This window comes from Antennarius striatus, chromosome 11 (assembly GCF_040054535.1).
Source record: "Antennarius striatus isolate MH-2024 chromosome 11, ASM4005453v1, whole genome shotgun sequence".
NCBI lineage: Eukaryota > Metazoa > Chordata > Actinopteri > Lophiiformes > Antennariidae > Antennarius > Antennarius striatus.
In genome coordinates, this window is record NC_090786.1 from 14,192,365 (window position 1) to 14,207,016 (window position 14,652).

A 14,652-nucleotide genomic window follows, 5' to 3' on the forward strand; every position below is an offset into this window, starting at 1 on the left:
TAAAAAAAAAAAAAAAAAGCAACGATAAAACCACATAATTTAAAAAAAACAGGAAAGAATTTACTTTGTTCTCAGAGGACATACTGATTAGGCATAATTATATATCACACAGGTGAAGAGAGCTCTTTGAAGTAAAGTGTGTCAGGGAGCCAATCATACACAGCGGATGATGTCAGAGCTCTGTAGCTGGCCAATGAAATACAACCATTGTTGAAGTTATTAAAAACATCTGTGCTCTTCCTGCAATGACATGTCAAGATGTCTGCAGTGAATCCAGCCTACAGGATGTATCTGTCAGTGTAGCATAAAGAATGATTTCATCAGTGCTGGTTTTTCCACTGGTAGAGGACATTAATCTTCTATGTGTCACGTTGTCAAATCTGAAACCAAGCAGAAGAAATCTCTCAAGTAATAATTTAATTACTTTGCATTTAATTACATTGCGGTAAGATGGCAGACCACTGTGACGACTGTTAGATCGCTGAAACGTGAAGAACAGATCTATGACATTTTCCACAACTGAACATTATTGAGTAGCAGAAATGCGGATCCAAAGTGAAATTACTGTAAACTAGTTCATACCTCTCATCAAGGCAACATATTGTCAGAATAAAAAGGAAACAAAACAACATTGACCAGTTCTTCACGTAAAACATATGTGTTTTAAATTTGAATTGTCTAGTTCTGATTATGGATTAAACTTAATTGAATTTGAAGTTTAACTTCTGAATCAAACATTGTCACAGAAGTGTCACTCAAACTTTGTGAAGTATTTGCTGTGTGGTGCATCTCAAGCCCATAACTGCTTCTTTCCTCATCCCTCCTAATCCTCTGGTGCACTTGATCAAAGATTTGCTTAATGCTGTTAATTATCATTAACTGAAAGTGCAATGTTAGCCAGATGTTTAAGACATTTAAGTGACACTGCATTCTTGTGTGGTGCTGACTCTGCAGGTTACAGAGGCTGTTACTGGACAAGTTCTTCATCCCCCAGGACTGCACTGCTTTATTTATTTTGCAGACCTGGCACCGTTATGTTCATTAAACAGGAACAAGATTTTTAGCCAGTGGTTTTACTTTTTTAATGATCATACTGTTTCACAAAACATGATTTGTGTGACTCAGTGGTTATCAAGTTTATTTTGCCCCCGGTATTGGGATGGTTTTCATGGACCACCTAATCAGCAGCTGACTCATAACTGGAACACCTGGTGAGTGCAACTCAAATCCACACTTTGTCTATAATCTCTTAGGGCTCCAAAAGGCAAACAAAATTGCTTTTCCCATTTGACCTGATGGGTACTTACAATACAAATACCACATTTGTATACATAAACCACTTTGCATCTATCATAACCCTCTAAGAGTCAACGATACTTTACAAACACAGTTGGGAGCATCTGAGAGAGCCATTATAAGAACCTCTGTTACCCAGACTTATCTGCAGAATGTGTTCTAGATCACAAACAATTCAATGTTAGCAATTACCAGGAATCTTGGAACAATAATGTACCACATGGGACAAAAATTGCACTTAATGAGGCAGAAACAGACGGATGGGAAGATATTGTTGGTCGTCTCCTCTCCCAAGGAGCTGTCTCAACTGGCTGGCTTTATAGATTGGAAATCGATTCATTAGACAGGCAGGTTCCTGAACACAGAATTACTTTCTTAACACTAATCCTGAGGAAACAGGAGAAAACTGATTTATATTGAACCTCCTGAGGGGCTCACTGCACTAAGGTATGACATCTGAGTGTTCCTCAAACAAAATCAGTAAACCAGCATCATGTGGCCGCTCATGGAACAGCTGCAGGACCATGAAACAGGATATTGGGATGAGACTTGCCTCAGAGAGGAACTCGACAGCGTGGAGGACACGGACTGAAAAATGGAGATTGTGTTTTGTTGAGGATCTCCATAACTCCCATACTGAGCAGTCTCAGCGACACCAAGATAAAAAGTGACAAGGGGTGATTCATTTCAAACAAGTGGTGTGAGACGTTTTCACTGGTGTGATGGCATTGGGTTAAAAAAGAGAGGAGTCCTGCCAGTTTTGTATAATGTGAATTACTGTCTGTGCCAAATCAGATTTGGAGGACAGACACTTTCATTCCTCTACTATAGGGAAAATCATCTCAAATTGGGCACAACTGCATGTTACCTGGATTAAAAATATATTTGTGTGTCGTTGCACATCTTAATAAACACATCTTGATCCACAAGTAACACACAGAAAGACAACCTTCCTGTGGATATGAATGTATAAAATTTTTCTGTGGCAATCTTTTATTTTTTTCGATCAGCACTTAAAGGCAGCAATCTGTATGAAGCTGCAATAGAAAGTGTCTCCAGACACAAGGTCAAGCTCTTGTTTTAACAACCTGGAAATGAAAACCAAAGAATGTCACAAACTAACATCAGATGACTCGTGTTCTTTGCGATGTTAGAATTAATCCTTTTTTAGGTACTCATTTTACAAAATCATAGATGTGCATTAGACTACCATTAAATATTATTATTATTAATAATTAGGAATCATTTTAATTTAGCTAATTATTTTTATTACTGATTAGTATTTCAATTCCGGAAGACAACTGATGTAAACAGTTGGGCGCAAAGATCAGTAAAACGACAGATGAAACGAAGTAAAGCCTGGAAGGAACCTGAGTATAAGGGACTGTGCTGGGATGAATAGATAAGCGTTTCTGCTCACGACGTTAATCTGTTTGTCTGCCTGTCAGTCATAAAACACATGGAGCACATACTGTACTTGTAGAAGTGAGATAAATGATGCTATATGGAAATGTAAGCTGCTACATCATTACTCATGGCTTACCTGCCAAAGTCAGAGGAGCAGGTTTCTCACTCACAGTGGCAGTGAAGCCTTTGGCTCTCCACCGGCAGCTGTGTGTTGGTGCTTAGCTGCCTGATGGCGCAGCCTCATTAGGCTACATTTCAAACTTTGTCGTACTGACATTGCATAACTCAGAATAACAAATACTGTGTCGTGCAGTGATTTATGGTCATTGTTCTTCACTGTACCCTTGAGCAATTAACTACATGAAAACTTTTCTTTTTTGATGACTCCCTCAAAAAAAAAGACGCTGTCCAATGACTTTCTATTATCTCGATGGTGATTCGTTTGGATTGAGCTCAAAGGTATTTGTGCAATGAATGGAGCAGGTGAAGCTACACAGTCATGAGAGACCCCTTCTACTGATAAAAGACAAAAAGCAATGAAACATATTGCATGTGCATCACTGGTTTTTAATACCTCTCTTACTTACTATCCTGCAGTGTGCACTGGCCATTTAAGAATAATGCAGAATTCCAACACTGTTGAGTCCACGTTTCTCAGATGTGGCTGTTGGGTCTCTTACCTTTGGGTACTGCTGGACTGGAATGAGGACTCTTTCTGAGAGCTTGATATTTTTATTGCTGATGATATCTAGGTATTTCTTCATGTCACCATCTTTTCTTAATTCATCTCCTTCATACTTTCCAATCTCTGCAGAAGAACAAACAGATAAGAACATAAATGTTTTTTTAAAAATGCAACTGGAAAATTACCAATCAGCATCTTGACGCCTGCTTTGGAGTCAGCTGCAGCGTGACAACCAAACACTGTCACGTAAAGCCGGGAAAAAATTATAAGAAATTAAATAATGCATCACAGAATATTGATTATTATCCCTCTGATCGGTAAATGTGCCATAACTGCAAACTAAATCTAATGATATGTGATTATCTCACTGACTCTTAATATGTAATTTTGTATGGCCCCCTGTAATCTCATGATTCGGTAATTCCAATCAAAACAACAAGGCAAACAGTCACACTCAGTTTACTGTGCCACTCTGCAAACTGAGCTCTAGTGGGATGCTAGCAGTCTGTGATCCCTGCACTGCACAGAGTTTATGCAGATGGCAGATTACACATGTAAAAGTTTGTTATCGGGTAGAAGTCAGTTGGAAGATTAGATCTGTCAACTCTCACCTGAAGAATAGATTTACAGATCGTTGGTTTTAATCCAACTTTGGAGGATGTGTAAATCTGGTGCAAATTGGCCCAGTAGTCCTCTAGTGTGTCCTCGACCTTATTGCAAGATAGGATACAAGAAATGGATATTAACAGTCTTGGAAGGATTGGCACAGTCCTGGAACACTGATAATTTATGCATCTTATGGAACTTGATGTGACAAGTGTACGCCACGCTACGCAGTCCACAATGAGCAGCGCTCTTCCTGTGTCACAAAATGATACTCGGTGGAATTATCAGACTGCAGCAAGAAATGTTCCTGAACCAGACCATGATCGAGTCAATGATGACTGCGGAGTAGCTTCATAGACGTTCAAGAGGGTAATTCAAACTGTAACACTTCACCCTCGTCTGAGCAGTCAACAGTCTGTGGACTAAGCTGAGAGGTTAAAATACCGTTGGCTTACTTGTATATTTCATTAGGAAGAAAAGACTTACACATTAGCTGAAACAATAAAGGGGTCCCATTATAAAAAATAGATTTTTTCAGGTCTCAACATGTACATACTGGTCCTCCATAACCCTACCAATTCCTAGAATCTGGAAAACAAATGTTTCCTGCATCAACAAATATCTGGAATCCTTTGGAATTCATGGCTGGAGAGAATCAAAACGGTCGGATTCATAAAGTGCCGTGTGCGACGTCATAGACAGAGTGATTGATTGAGTCATATTTGATTGTCCACCCGGATATGGGAGTGATCATCCCCGAGGTGGACTTCGTTCAGTCTACGGCGGCAGTGTGGGGTAGAGACCTGGCTCAGAGCTCCACGCTGAAAGTTCATCACGTGTATGTGTGTGTGTGTCCGTGTCCACGTAAGACGTATCTTCAGAGTCAAAGCAAACACATAACCAGTTTCATACAGGAGAAAGACGCTACTAATTCAGAACTTTTGTCTTATTTTTGATTTATAAAAAAGCAGCTTTAGCTCTTCTCAGTGATGAGAGAGCTGTGTGTATTCCAAGTGACAACACAGCTCATTATCAAAAAGCCTGTCTTTATTTACAGCCTAATAGATATTCACTGTTACCAGTCAAAGGTTATGGTCAATTGACATAAACCCGGCATGTGAAATACTCCAGGTAGAAATCAGGACGTGAATTCATCACTCATTTCCAGCCTTGTGAGAGACAAAAAGTGGATAAGTACACACACACACACACACACACACACACACACACACACACACACACGCACGCACACACAGAATGAAGAGAATTTAAGAATGAAGAACTGAAAAAAATCTTAATAGATTATAAATGCGAGAATAAAAATGAATACACAGGTAAGTACTGTTTTTACAGTCCTAGCTTCCATTGGTCCTCCTCCTCACTACGTTGTAGGTTAGTGGACGGAGATAAAGTATTGACTTCACCCAGAGGCCATCAGTTCAATATACTTCACAAATGCAATACGCTTGTCTTACCTCTCAGGTAACGTCCCGAGTTTCATTAGACTGCGTTAGCTTATCTCCCCAGTGTTGTTAGCCAGCAATCTTTTATTGTTTGTGGCAATTGTCAGGAAACACAGCTTTAATTACCTCCTGTCCGTAAACATCTGTTGTCGTCTCCACTGATTTTTGTCCCATTTGCAAACACTGTGTGTTTTAAATTCTTTGCAATGTTTAAGGGTGGCCTCAGTGATCAGCCCATGTAGTGGTTACACAATGGAGCCACAGAGTCACGTTCGGCAGACTGAGAAAGCGGCTCCACGCTTAGTGCAGAGAATTTAACAGTTATTAACAAGAGAAAAAAACACGAGAAAAATAAGAGCGAAATACGTAGTAACCAAGTTACTGAAAGTTAAAAAAGTTCATGACTACGATGATTGACCGGACAACTGGCAGTTGAATGACATGAATTAACAAAAGCATAAAACTGGGCCTTTAATTGTGATATATTTTAATTAATATACTGTTTAATTGTCTGTTTTATAAAATGAAGAACAAACATCCATCTTAATTTACCTTTAAGATTGAACATCTTTGAATCAGACCACTTAAAAGTTTGTGTGAAAATTGTATGCTCTGAAAAAAACTCTAGTTTATGTACCCAGTGAAGAGAAGGTCCTTCTGAGACGTTTCCTTGGCCTGACCTTCTGGACATCAATAACTCCAACTTAATGACGCTTCTGCTCCAAGCAATTCCAATATGGACTCATTACAGTTTCTTTTTACAGCCAGTGGCCCCAGTTTTATGTCTGAATTATGGTCATTTGCTTGATATTGCTATTGTCCGTGAAATCACAAAGAGCAAACTGCAACAGCTTGAAATGCTCTGATTTCTTCCAGCGTGACGCTATCTCTCTGATTGTGGCCGATTGTCCAAGAAAGATCATTTAAATTGGAACGTCATGCCTCTGGTTTTTTTTTTAACAGTGTCCCTTTGAAATGACTTTCAACAAAGCTGCAAAGCTACCTTAATTGGGCAGCATCCACAAAATGACTGTTAGTGAAGAAACATTTGAGAATTCCATATATTTTTTGGGCAACCAGTTACTGCTTTCCACAACCTGCTTCTGGAAATCCAATCATCAGATCATTTAGCCTGCAAAGGACTGTATCAGGTAAACTGTGTGAACTCTGCAGACTGGTGATGCTGTTTGCTACCAAGTAGAGACTGCCTGGAATCACAGGCAAAACCCCATGGAAACTGGTTGACATCAACACTGCCATATCACACATCCGTACGTGAGACTGTGACACATAGCAGGATAGCAGGACCTTCTGAATCCTTTAAAAACACTTTAATGTGACTTATCTGAAGAGTTAAATCAAACACAACCTGTCGTGAGCAAGCATATGCTGTACATCACAGCCTGGACAAAACCACAGCAGTGGTGGGGCTCTGCAGACAGACACACTAGTTGCCCCCCCACACACACACACACTTGTCAAGACTGAATATCTGAACATCTATTACTGAATTACTATCAAGTACACCAAAGTCTCTCGCACAGTGACTCAAAATTTGACATATGACTTGAGACTTGACTTGGATTTGAGATTTTGGCCTTGAGAACAATTTTGTTTTTGCTTTATTCATTCATTCATTTTCTGACGCGTCGTCCGCCTTAGTGGGTCACAGGGAGCTGGAGCCTATCTCAGCTGCCATAGGGCGTGAGGCAGGGGACACTCCGGGCATGTTGCCAGTGCACTGCGAAGCCACACACAAAGACAGACAACCATGCACACACACCCTACGGTGTTAGAGTTATGGATGTCCAGAAAGTTGTGAGGCGACAGCGCTACCCACTGCGCCACCGTGCCACGTTTTTGCTTTACTTTACTTTATTTATGGTGCATTAACATAAAGGAAATGTCTGACAAACATGCGCTGAATGCGTCACCTCTCTTATCATTACAGATCTGCTGCAGGCAGCCACAGGCAATACTGGAACACCATGGCGAATGTCCCTGCAGCTGCTCAGACATTTGTCAGAACTTTTAGCTATAAAAGTGTCACAATACAGGATGTTGACTTGAGCTGGTAACTCAAAACACACCTGGTAAGCGAGATTCTTAGGAGACTTTTATCTTTGGATTGGTAAGCCTGCTACTAGCTTTATTGTTGTTATCTGGACTACAACATACTCACATTTTTAACACTGATTTGTAACCAAATAATGAGGTTGTCCTGAAGAGGACAGATCAGGGAATTCATCTGCAATCATTTTGTTCTTACATTTTTGTCATTTGGGAGAGTACATTTACATGTGAATTTGTTACAGTCATGCCACCAAAAAAGAGCTCATTTAAAGCTCATTTGGATTTAAAAGTGCTTTTCCAGCTCATCTAGTCTCAATTCCAGGTTTCATCAAGCATTTTGTTTCTTGATGCCCTCAAAGATTAGTTCTGAGTAGTTCGCATTGAGCATGTGGGAGAGAATTTGTTCTGGGTTATGTCTACATTGTGGAATATTTCACTTTGAAATGGGCATAGCTGTCATGTCATTTGAATAAAGTAATTGTGTTTTTATGGCTCATAAGGATGATTATACACCCATATTCTGGACTGTAACCTGTCAGTGAACTCAGAAGAGGATTATGAATTCAAGAAAGAATGAGTGTGATATGGAGAGAATAGAATATTTAAAGCTGAACAAACATTTACATCACAGTACCATCATGGTCAAATAGTAAGAGCAACAGGAGCCTAAGGATCAGAGAAGCCAGCATGTGCTTTGAAGGTCACTGCTTTGAGTCCTCAAAAAGGATGAAAACATGTCACTGGGCAGATTGAATGAGTGAAACACTCTCATTGACTACTGTGGTGCTCTTGATCCCCTCTGTTGCACTGTCCAAACTTCAGAAGAGCTACTCAGCAGTCAATAATGAAAAAACAAAACCAAACAAGGTTATACTGGGCAGTCACCAGATAAATGTGGGCAACTGTATGAGTTAGAGATGAGGTTTAGCTGAAATAGATGATGAGCTCAGTCACCCGGCCACCACTACAGACACCTGCTTTGGTCAGTGTGCAGTGGAAAAGAACATTTACGACGAAAGTTTACGACGTAGTTTGTTTCTTCTTACTATCATTTAAATTTCGATACAAACACATCTGTATTCCAATTACAGTACATTAGTGCCATTTTCTATTGCAAACATGTGGCAATTTTGTGGCATTTGAATTTGCTACTAAATCATCTTCCTCGATACATGATGAGAGAGAGAGCGAGAGAGAGAGAGAGAGAGAGAGAGAGAGAGAGAGAGAGAGAGAGAGTGAGAGAGAGAGAGAGAGAGAGAGAAAGAGAGAGGAATAAGAAATATTATTTTTCTACTGAATTGTCCCATGAATGCATTTATGATGATGGACTGACTATACGGAATTTGTGCAGTGTGGTAATTTCCAGCAATCCAAATGTCAATGGGAGCTTTAGTATGTTTTGCTACAAAATAAGAATATCACAAACAGGCCTAAATGTTAGCGCTACAGTGAATATAAAGCACTGTAGTGTGAGTATGTGTGCGTGTGTGAGTGAGTACATGCGTGTGTGGGAGTGAGTACATGCGCGCAGCCCAATGATAAGAAACTGGAAAGACAACTGCAACATTTGTCGGAGTTAATACGTTTGTTGCTCAGGTGTTTATCATCACATCATAGCTTTATTGGATTTCAGTTGTTACCTTTCAGTCAATACAATTGACAAATACAGTTTGTTCTATCGCTAAATAGGAGCCATTTGTGAAATATGAAACCTTTCAGTTGATAAGTTTTGCTGGAGGGATCAATTTGACAATTACTGCTGGGGGGTAATTTTCTTGTGGGAAAGAAACAGCTCACTATAACGAATCCAGCTGAAATGTATTTCTTCCAAAACAGGTTGGATTAATCCCCAGACTCTGTGATGAAAGGCTGAGATTTGATGAGACAAAACAAAGGATAAAGATGAACCTCTTCATAGTCAACAGAATTTGACATCCACTCTATGGAGACAAATAATGTACATAGTAAGCATCCCTCCCTTTGTTTACTCACCTTTTATTTTGCAAAGCTGGCTAAAAAACCAGAAACCTTGAATAACAGGAAAACTGATGGGTGAGCAGTAAAGAAAAAGTGTAGTTAAAAAAAACAAAACAAGGATGGCATTTAATGCGACACATACTTCCGCCAAGGTTTAACAGTGTTACATGGGTCTGTTTAGGTTGCTGGGTTTCATGGAAATTATAATAAGAAAAATATATTTTACAAAACCTTAGCCTTATTACATACATGTCATATGCCTACATGTTTGTTATATTCCAATTATGATAACACTGCATCAAAATGTAGCTACAGGAGGGCACAAGCCAGTGTCCCAAGAGTGGAGAAATACAGAGGGTTGTGTCAGGAAGGGCATCCGATGTAAAACTTTTGCCAAATCAAACATACGAATCAAATCAATGACTTCCTTACCGGATCCGTCGAGGCCTGGATTAATAACAACTGCCATCGGTGCTATTCACCTACAGGGTGCTGGTGAAAATTGGACTGAAGCTGGTCGAAGAAGGAGAGGAGGAAAGTGTTTTTGTAGGAAGAGAGGAGAGAGAAAAGCCAAGAGTATAGAACTGAGAGTAGGAAGGTTGAATGTTGTAACCATGACAAGAAAAAGGTAGAGAGTTGGTTGACATGATGCAGAGGAGGATGGTAGACATACAGTACTGTGTGTCCAGGAGACCAGGTGGAAAGGTAGCAAGGCTAGAAGTTTAGGAGCAGGGTTCAAGTTGTTCTATCATGGTGTAGATAGGAAGAAAAAATGGAGTAGGAGTTATCTTGAAGAAGGTGTTCACTAGGAATGTCCTGGAGGTAAAAAGAGACTCAGATTTGAGTGACATATTAAGGGTTCAGACAATGTGGTGGCGGACGCATTGTCCAGAGCGCCTCACCAGTAATCCTCCATGTCAAGAGTGGATGACAAGCGTCAGGTCAGTTTTGTTTTCCTTTGGGGTAACACATTTTTTTTATCTTTTGCTAAAATAATTTTGTTTGTAGTTTTATTAAAACTAATTTGGTATGGTGGGTAGTTTGTGGTTCCGGGGTTGGGACCCCATTCTTATGGAGGGGGGTGTGACGGCCTCCTGCATAGCAGGCCTGCTGCTGTGTTTTTGGTGGGTGTGTCTGTCTGTGATTGTGATCCGCAGGTGACCGGCACGTAGGCGGAGCCCTCTAACTGGGAGCACCTGGCTAGTCTCCCAGTGAGAGTATTTGAGATCAGCTACCTCAGACATCCCCGTTTTGTTTTGGTTCCATCGCTGCTCGCTTTTCTCACCTTATTCAGACACAACTGCTTTACTCACCTTATAGTTGAGACTTTTGTTTTGCAGTTATTTCTTTTTATAAAATAAATATATTTTTTCCCCTTAAAGGACTGCGTATCTCTACTTTTTGTCATGGCTCACGAGCCGGGTCGTGACAAAAGTCTGAAGCTAGAAATCGAAGGTGTGATATTCAATGTTGTTAGTGGGTATGCTCCACAGGTAGGACGTGAGCTGGAGAAGAAAGAGAAATTTTGGTTGAATTTTGATGAAGTGATGCAGAGCATCTGCATTAGTGAATACCTTCTTCCAGAAGAGCCAGGAACATAGGGTGACGTACAAGAGTGGGGGTAGGAACACAAAGGTAGACTACATCTAGTGTAGATGGTGTAATCTGAAGGAGATCAGTGACTGCAAAGTAGTTGTAGGTGAGAGTGTAACCAAACAGCATATGGTGGTGGTGTGTAGGATGACTGTGGTGGTGAGGAAGATGAAGAGGCAGAGGCAGAGGACAAAATGGTGGAAGCTGAATAAGGAAGAGTGTTGCAAGACTTTTAGGAAGGAGTTAAGACAGGCTCTGGGTGGTCAGGAGGTGCTTCCAGATGACTGGACAACTACAGCTAATGTGATCAGGGAGACAGGTAGGAGAGTACTTGGCGTGTCATCTGGAAGGAAAGTAGATAGGGAGACTTGGTGGTGAAATGAGGAGGTACAGGAGTGTATACAGAGAAAGAGGTTAGCTAAGAAGAAGTGAGACACTGAGAGGATTGAGAAGAGTAGACAGGAGTACATGGAGATGCAGCGTAAGGTGAAGGTAGAGGTAGCAAAAGCCAAACAAGGGGCTTATGATGACTTGTACGCTAGGTTAGACAGTAAGGAGTGAGAGACAGAGACAGAGATGAGAAAGAAATGCAGCAGGTTAGGGTGATTAAGGATAGGGATGGAAGTGTATTGACAGGTTCCAGTAGTGTGATGGGAAGATGGAAAGAGTACTGTGTTCCTGACACCTCCGGTGGATGTAATTGCAGCTATGTTAACCTTGATGAGCATGTTGGGTTTAAAAAAAATTAAGATCAATTATACTGGACTCCAAAAATAGCTGACACTTCATATCTGTCCCTTACAAGTGATCAATCAACCCACTTGTATCGTAGCTTCACACAGACAGCCATTCATCTTCTATCCTGAACACCAAACAACTGCTTGGCCCGAGCAAACCTATTTCTTCATTGTGTCCTAACCACCCTGTTATCTGTGAGCATTCAAGAGGCACAGAAACATGATATGATATCTAATATCTATTGTCTGAGTGCTGCAGTTTATCCACACACTCCTAGTGCTGAAATGTTCATGACCTTGGAATTTAATCTTATTCGACCCGTGCACTCATTGTAAATCACTCTTGATAAGAGCATCACCTAAAAGGCGAATATGTAATGTAATGTTTCACTTTCCTGAAATGTAATTTTTGTGTCCTTTTGATAGGTCATCATGCACAGGGTGGTGTTTATATGTCGCACTGAGTGGAGGATGAGGGCTGGATACTGAGTCATTATAGCAATACAGAATATGTAAGCATTAGTATTATAATGACATGAGAGACAAAAAAAATGAATCACCTACAGGAGGAAGACGACTGCATTCATCCAAATCAATTGCAAGATTGTAAAACATGTCTTTTCAATAAAGCCAGTTTTGAATGTTTTTGTATTTGTTTTGATCCTGCAAAAATAAAAACAGCAAATAAAACTTTATATATTCAGAATATTGAAAAATGTTTAAATCTTGTTCCCATCAAGCACTAGAGCTTACCATCTCAATTTATAACTATCTAATTTCTGACAATGGCAAACGCAGTAGAGAACCGAGCTCCACCAAGGCTGCGAAATCTTCACCACGTTCACACTTTTATCTGGAAAGACATCCAAAATTAACATCTTCACCATTTAAAGGACCATCTCTCCAGAAAATGTTTGTGCAATTTAAAAAAAACATTTTTTGAGATATTCTGCTTAAAACAATTCAAACAAGCAGAAGTTAAAGGGAGGTGACAAGTACCAAATTGTGAACTGCTGCTGTGCATTGCTGCATCTGCGAGTTCATGCACTGTCTGATTCATTTGAATTCAAGTTTGATGGTGATTGTCCAAATATGGACAGAGCTTGTGCCTGATGGACCCTCAGTCAAACATTTTCATCAGTCTCCAGAGTATCACAGATTCTCGCTGTGTACAAGTACCTGGCCAGACCCATAATTAACTGCTGATAACTTACATTATTTTTCCAACAAATGCAAAAATGAGAAACAAAAAACTTTAACTTAAGTTAACTTAACTTGAATGAAACTAAAACTCAGCAAATTGAGATCCATCTAAACGTAACTTAAGTTCAAATCTCTGTAAGTGAAAACATTGTACACAATTTTCTCATGCTCTTGCTCTCTAATGTCTCCCTATCTATACTCATCTTTTATTCAGAGAAGCCTTCATCATTCCAATCTCATGGAGATTTGTGTTTATTGTCACAGCGCCTAGCAGCACAGCACTGGGAGCAATTGAGATATTATACACCCTGTCAGAATGGTGATAATGTGAACTAGATTACGTGACTGCAAAAACAAAATGTAGAGAAATGTCCCCTTGAATTGAAACTGTGTATTAGCGTCAGTTTTTCCCATAACCTGGGCTCTTTTCCTTTTCCATCAAATGCATCACTCTTTGCTCTCTGTAAGATGTTCTTTATTAGAAATCTAATTGGTTTCATTGGCAACACAGAGATACATACCACGTAGGCGAGAACTGCAAAGAAAACACAAGGACTGTTGATCTTTTGATGACTTCCTTTCATGACTTCAACCCTCTTTCAAAACGATGACATATTTCTCTCAAATTAAGACAAATTAAAGTGGAATACCTGTACATAAATTTACTGACCAAAGTTTAAGTTTTATATATACTGTGTATGTGCATCTGTAACACACACACAGACACTGGTTATTGTGTATACTGTGTGTGTGTGTGTGTGTGTGTGTGTGTGTGTGTGTGTGTGTGTGTGTGTGTGTGTGTGTGTGTGTGTGTGTGTGTGTGTGTGTGTGTGTGTCTGAGTTATGGGAGATGGTGGATGATGTCAATATACCAGTAGTAAATTTGGACAGTAAACAACCGATCCTGTCCATAATCCATCGACAAACAGCTCCGAAACTCATCAGTTAACTTGGGCTGTTATTTCTTTGTTCAACCGCATGTAGGCTGATTGTTTCCCTACTATCTCAATTCCAAGCTTCAGATGTGAGCAACAAGTTCATAGCTGTAAAACTATTTTCCTTACACTTTTTTCTGCACTATAACTTTTATCCCCACCTATACACTGTATTTGAATAAGCTCACTTGAAAAGTCTCACGCTGTCACCAACTCCACCCACTACTTGTCAATCAAGCACCCAACCAATCACGGTGCCCAACCAATCACTTCGCATCTGCCAGAAAGAATCACGTAAACAATATGGCGTAAGGCATGTGCTATGTTAGGAGGAGATATATCTATACATGGACTTCCCAGTTAACATAATTTTAGAATGTCGTAACTGTTCCAACAATTTTCAAGTTTTTGTGCAGAGAGTTCAAACAGTAGGAACGACACAGAAAATGGCCACAAATCCTGACTGAAACTAGCTGGATAGCATAAACAGTCGCAATACATTTGTTTTCATATGTGCGGTATGAAGTCTGATATTATTGTTTTATCATGGAATTTCCACGGGCTCCCGCTAGTATATATACATAATTATATATAACTATGCAAATATATAGTTATATATACTGGTATATGTACACGTATGTAATGTCTGTAAAGTTATTCCAATACTATTTGCTGTT

General features: G+C 39.8%; 1 protein-coding gene across 9 annotated transcripts in view; it reads right to left on the reverse strand.

Moving 5' to 3' along the window:
* Positions 1–14,652, reverse strand: part of khdrbs2 (KH domain containing, RNA binding, signal transduction associated 2) — a 93,506-nt gene that overhangs the window by 76,129 nt on the left and 2,725 nt on the right. For 7 of the 9 annotated variants that reach the window (XR_011037273.1, XR_011037271.1, XR_011037274.1 and 4 more), the window contains exon 2: positions 3,384–3,511. Coding sequence is in view for 5 of the 9 variants with exons in the window: in XM_068326763.1 (XP_068182864.1) it covers positions 3,384–3,511 (128 nt within the window). In the remaining 4 variants the exon portion in view is untranslated. Of the gene's footprint in view, positions 1–3,383; positions 3,512–3,999; positions 4,099–14,652 lie in introns of all 9 variants that reach the window. The other 2 variants (XM_068326764.1, XM_068326765.1) reach the window with 1 other exon arrangement.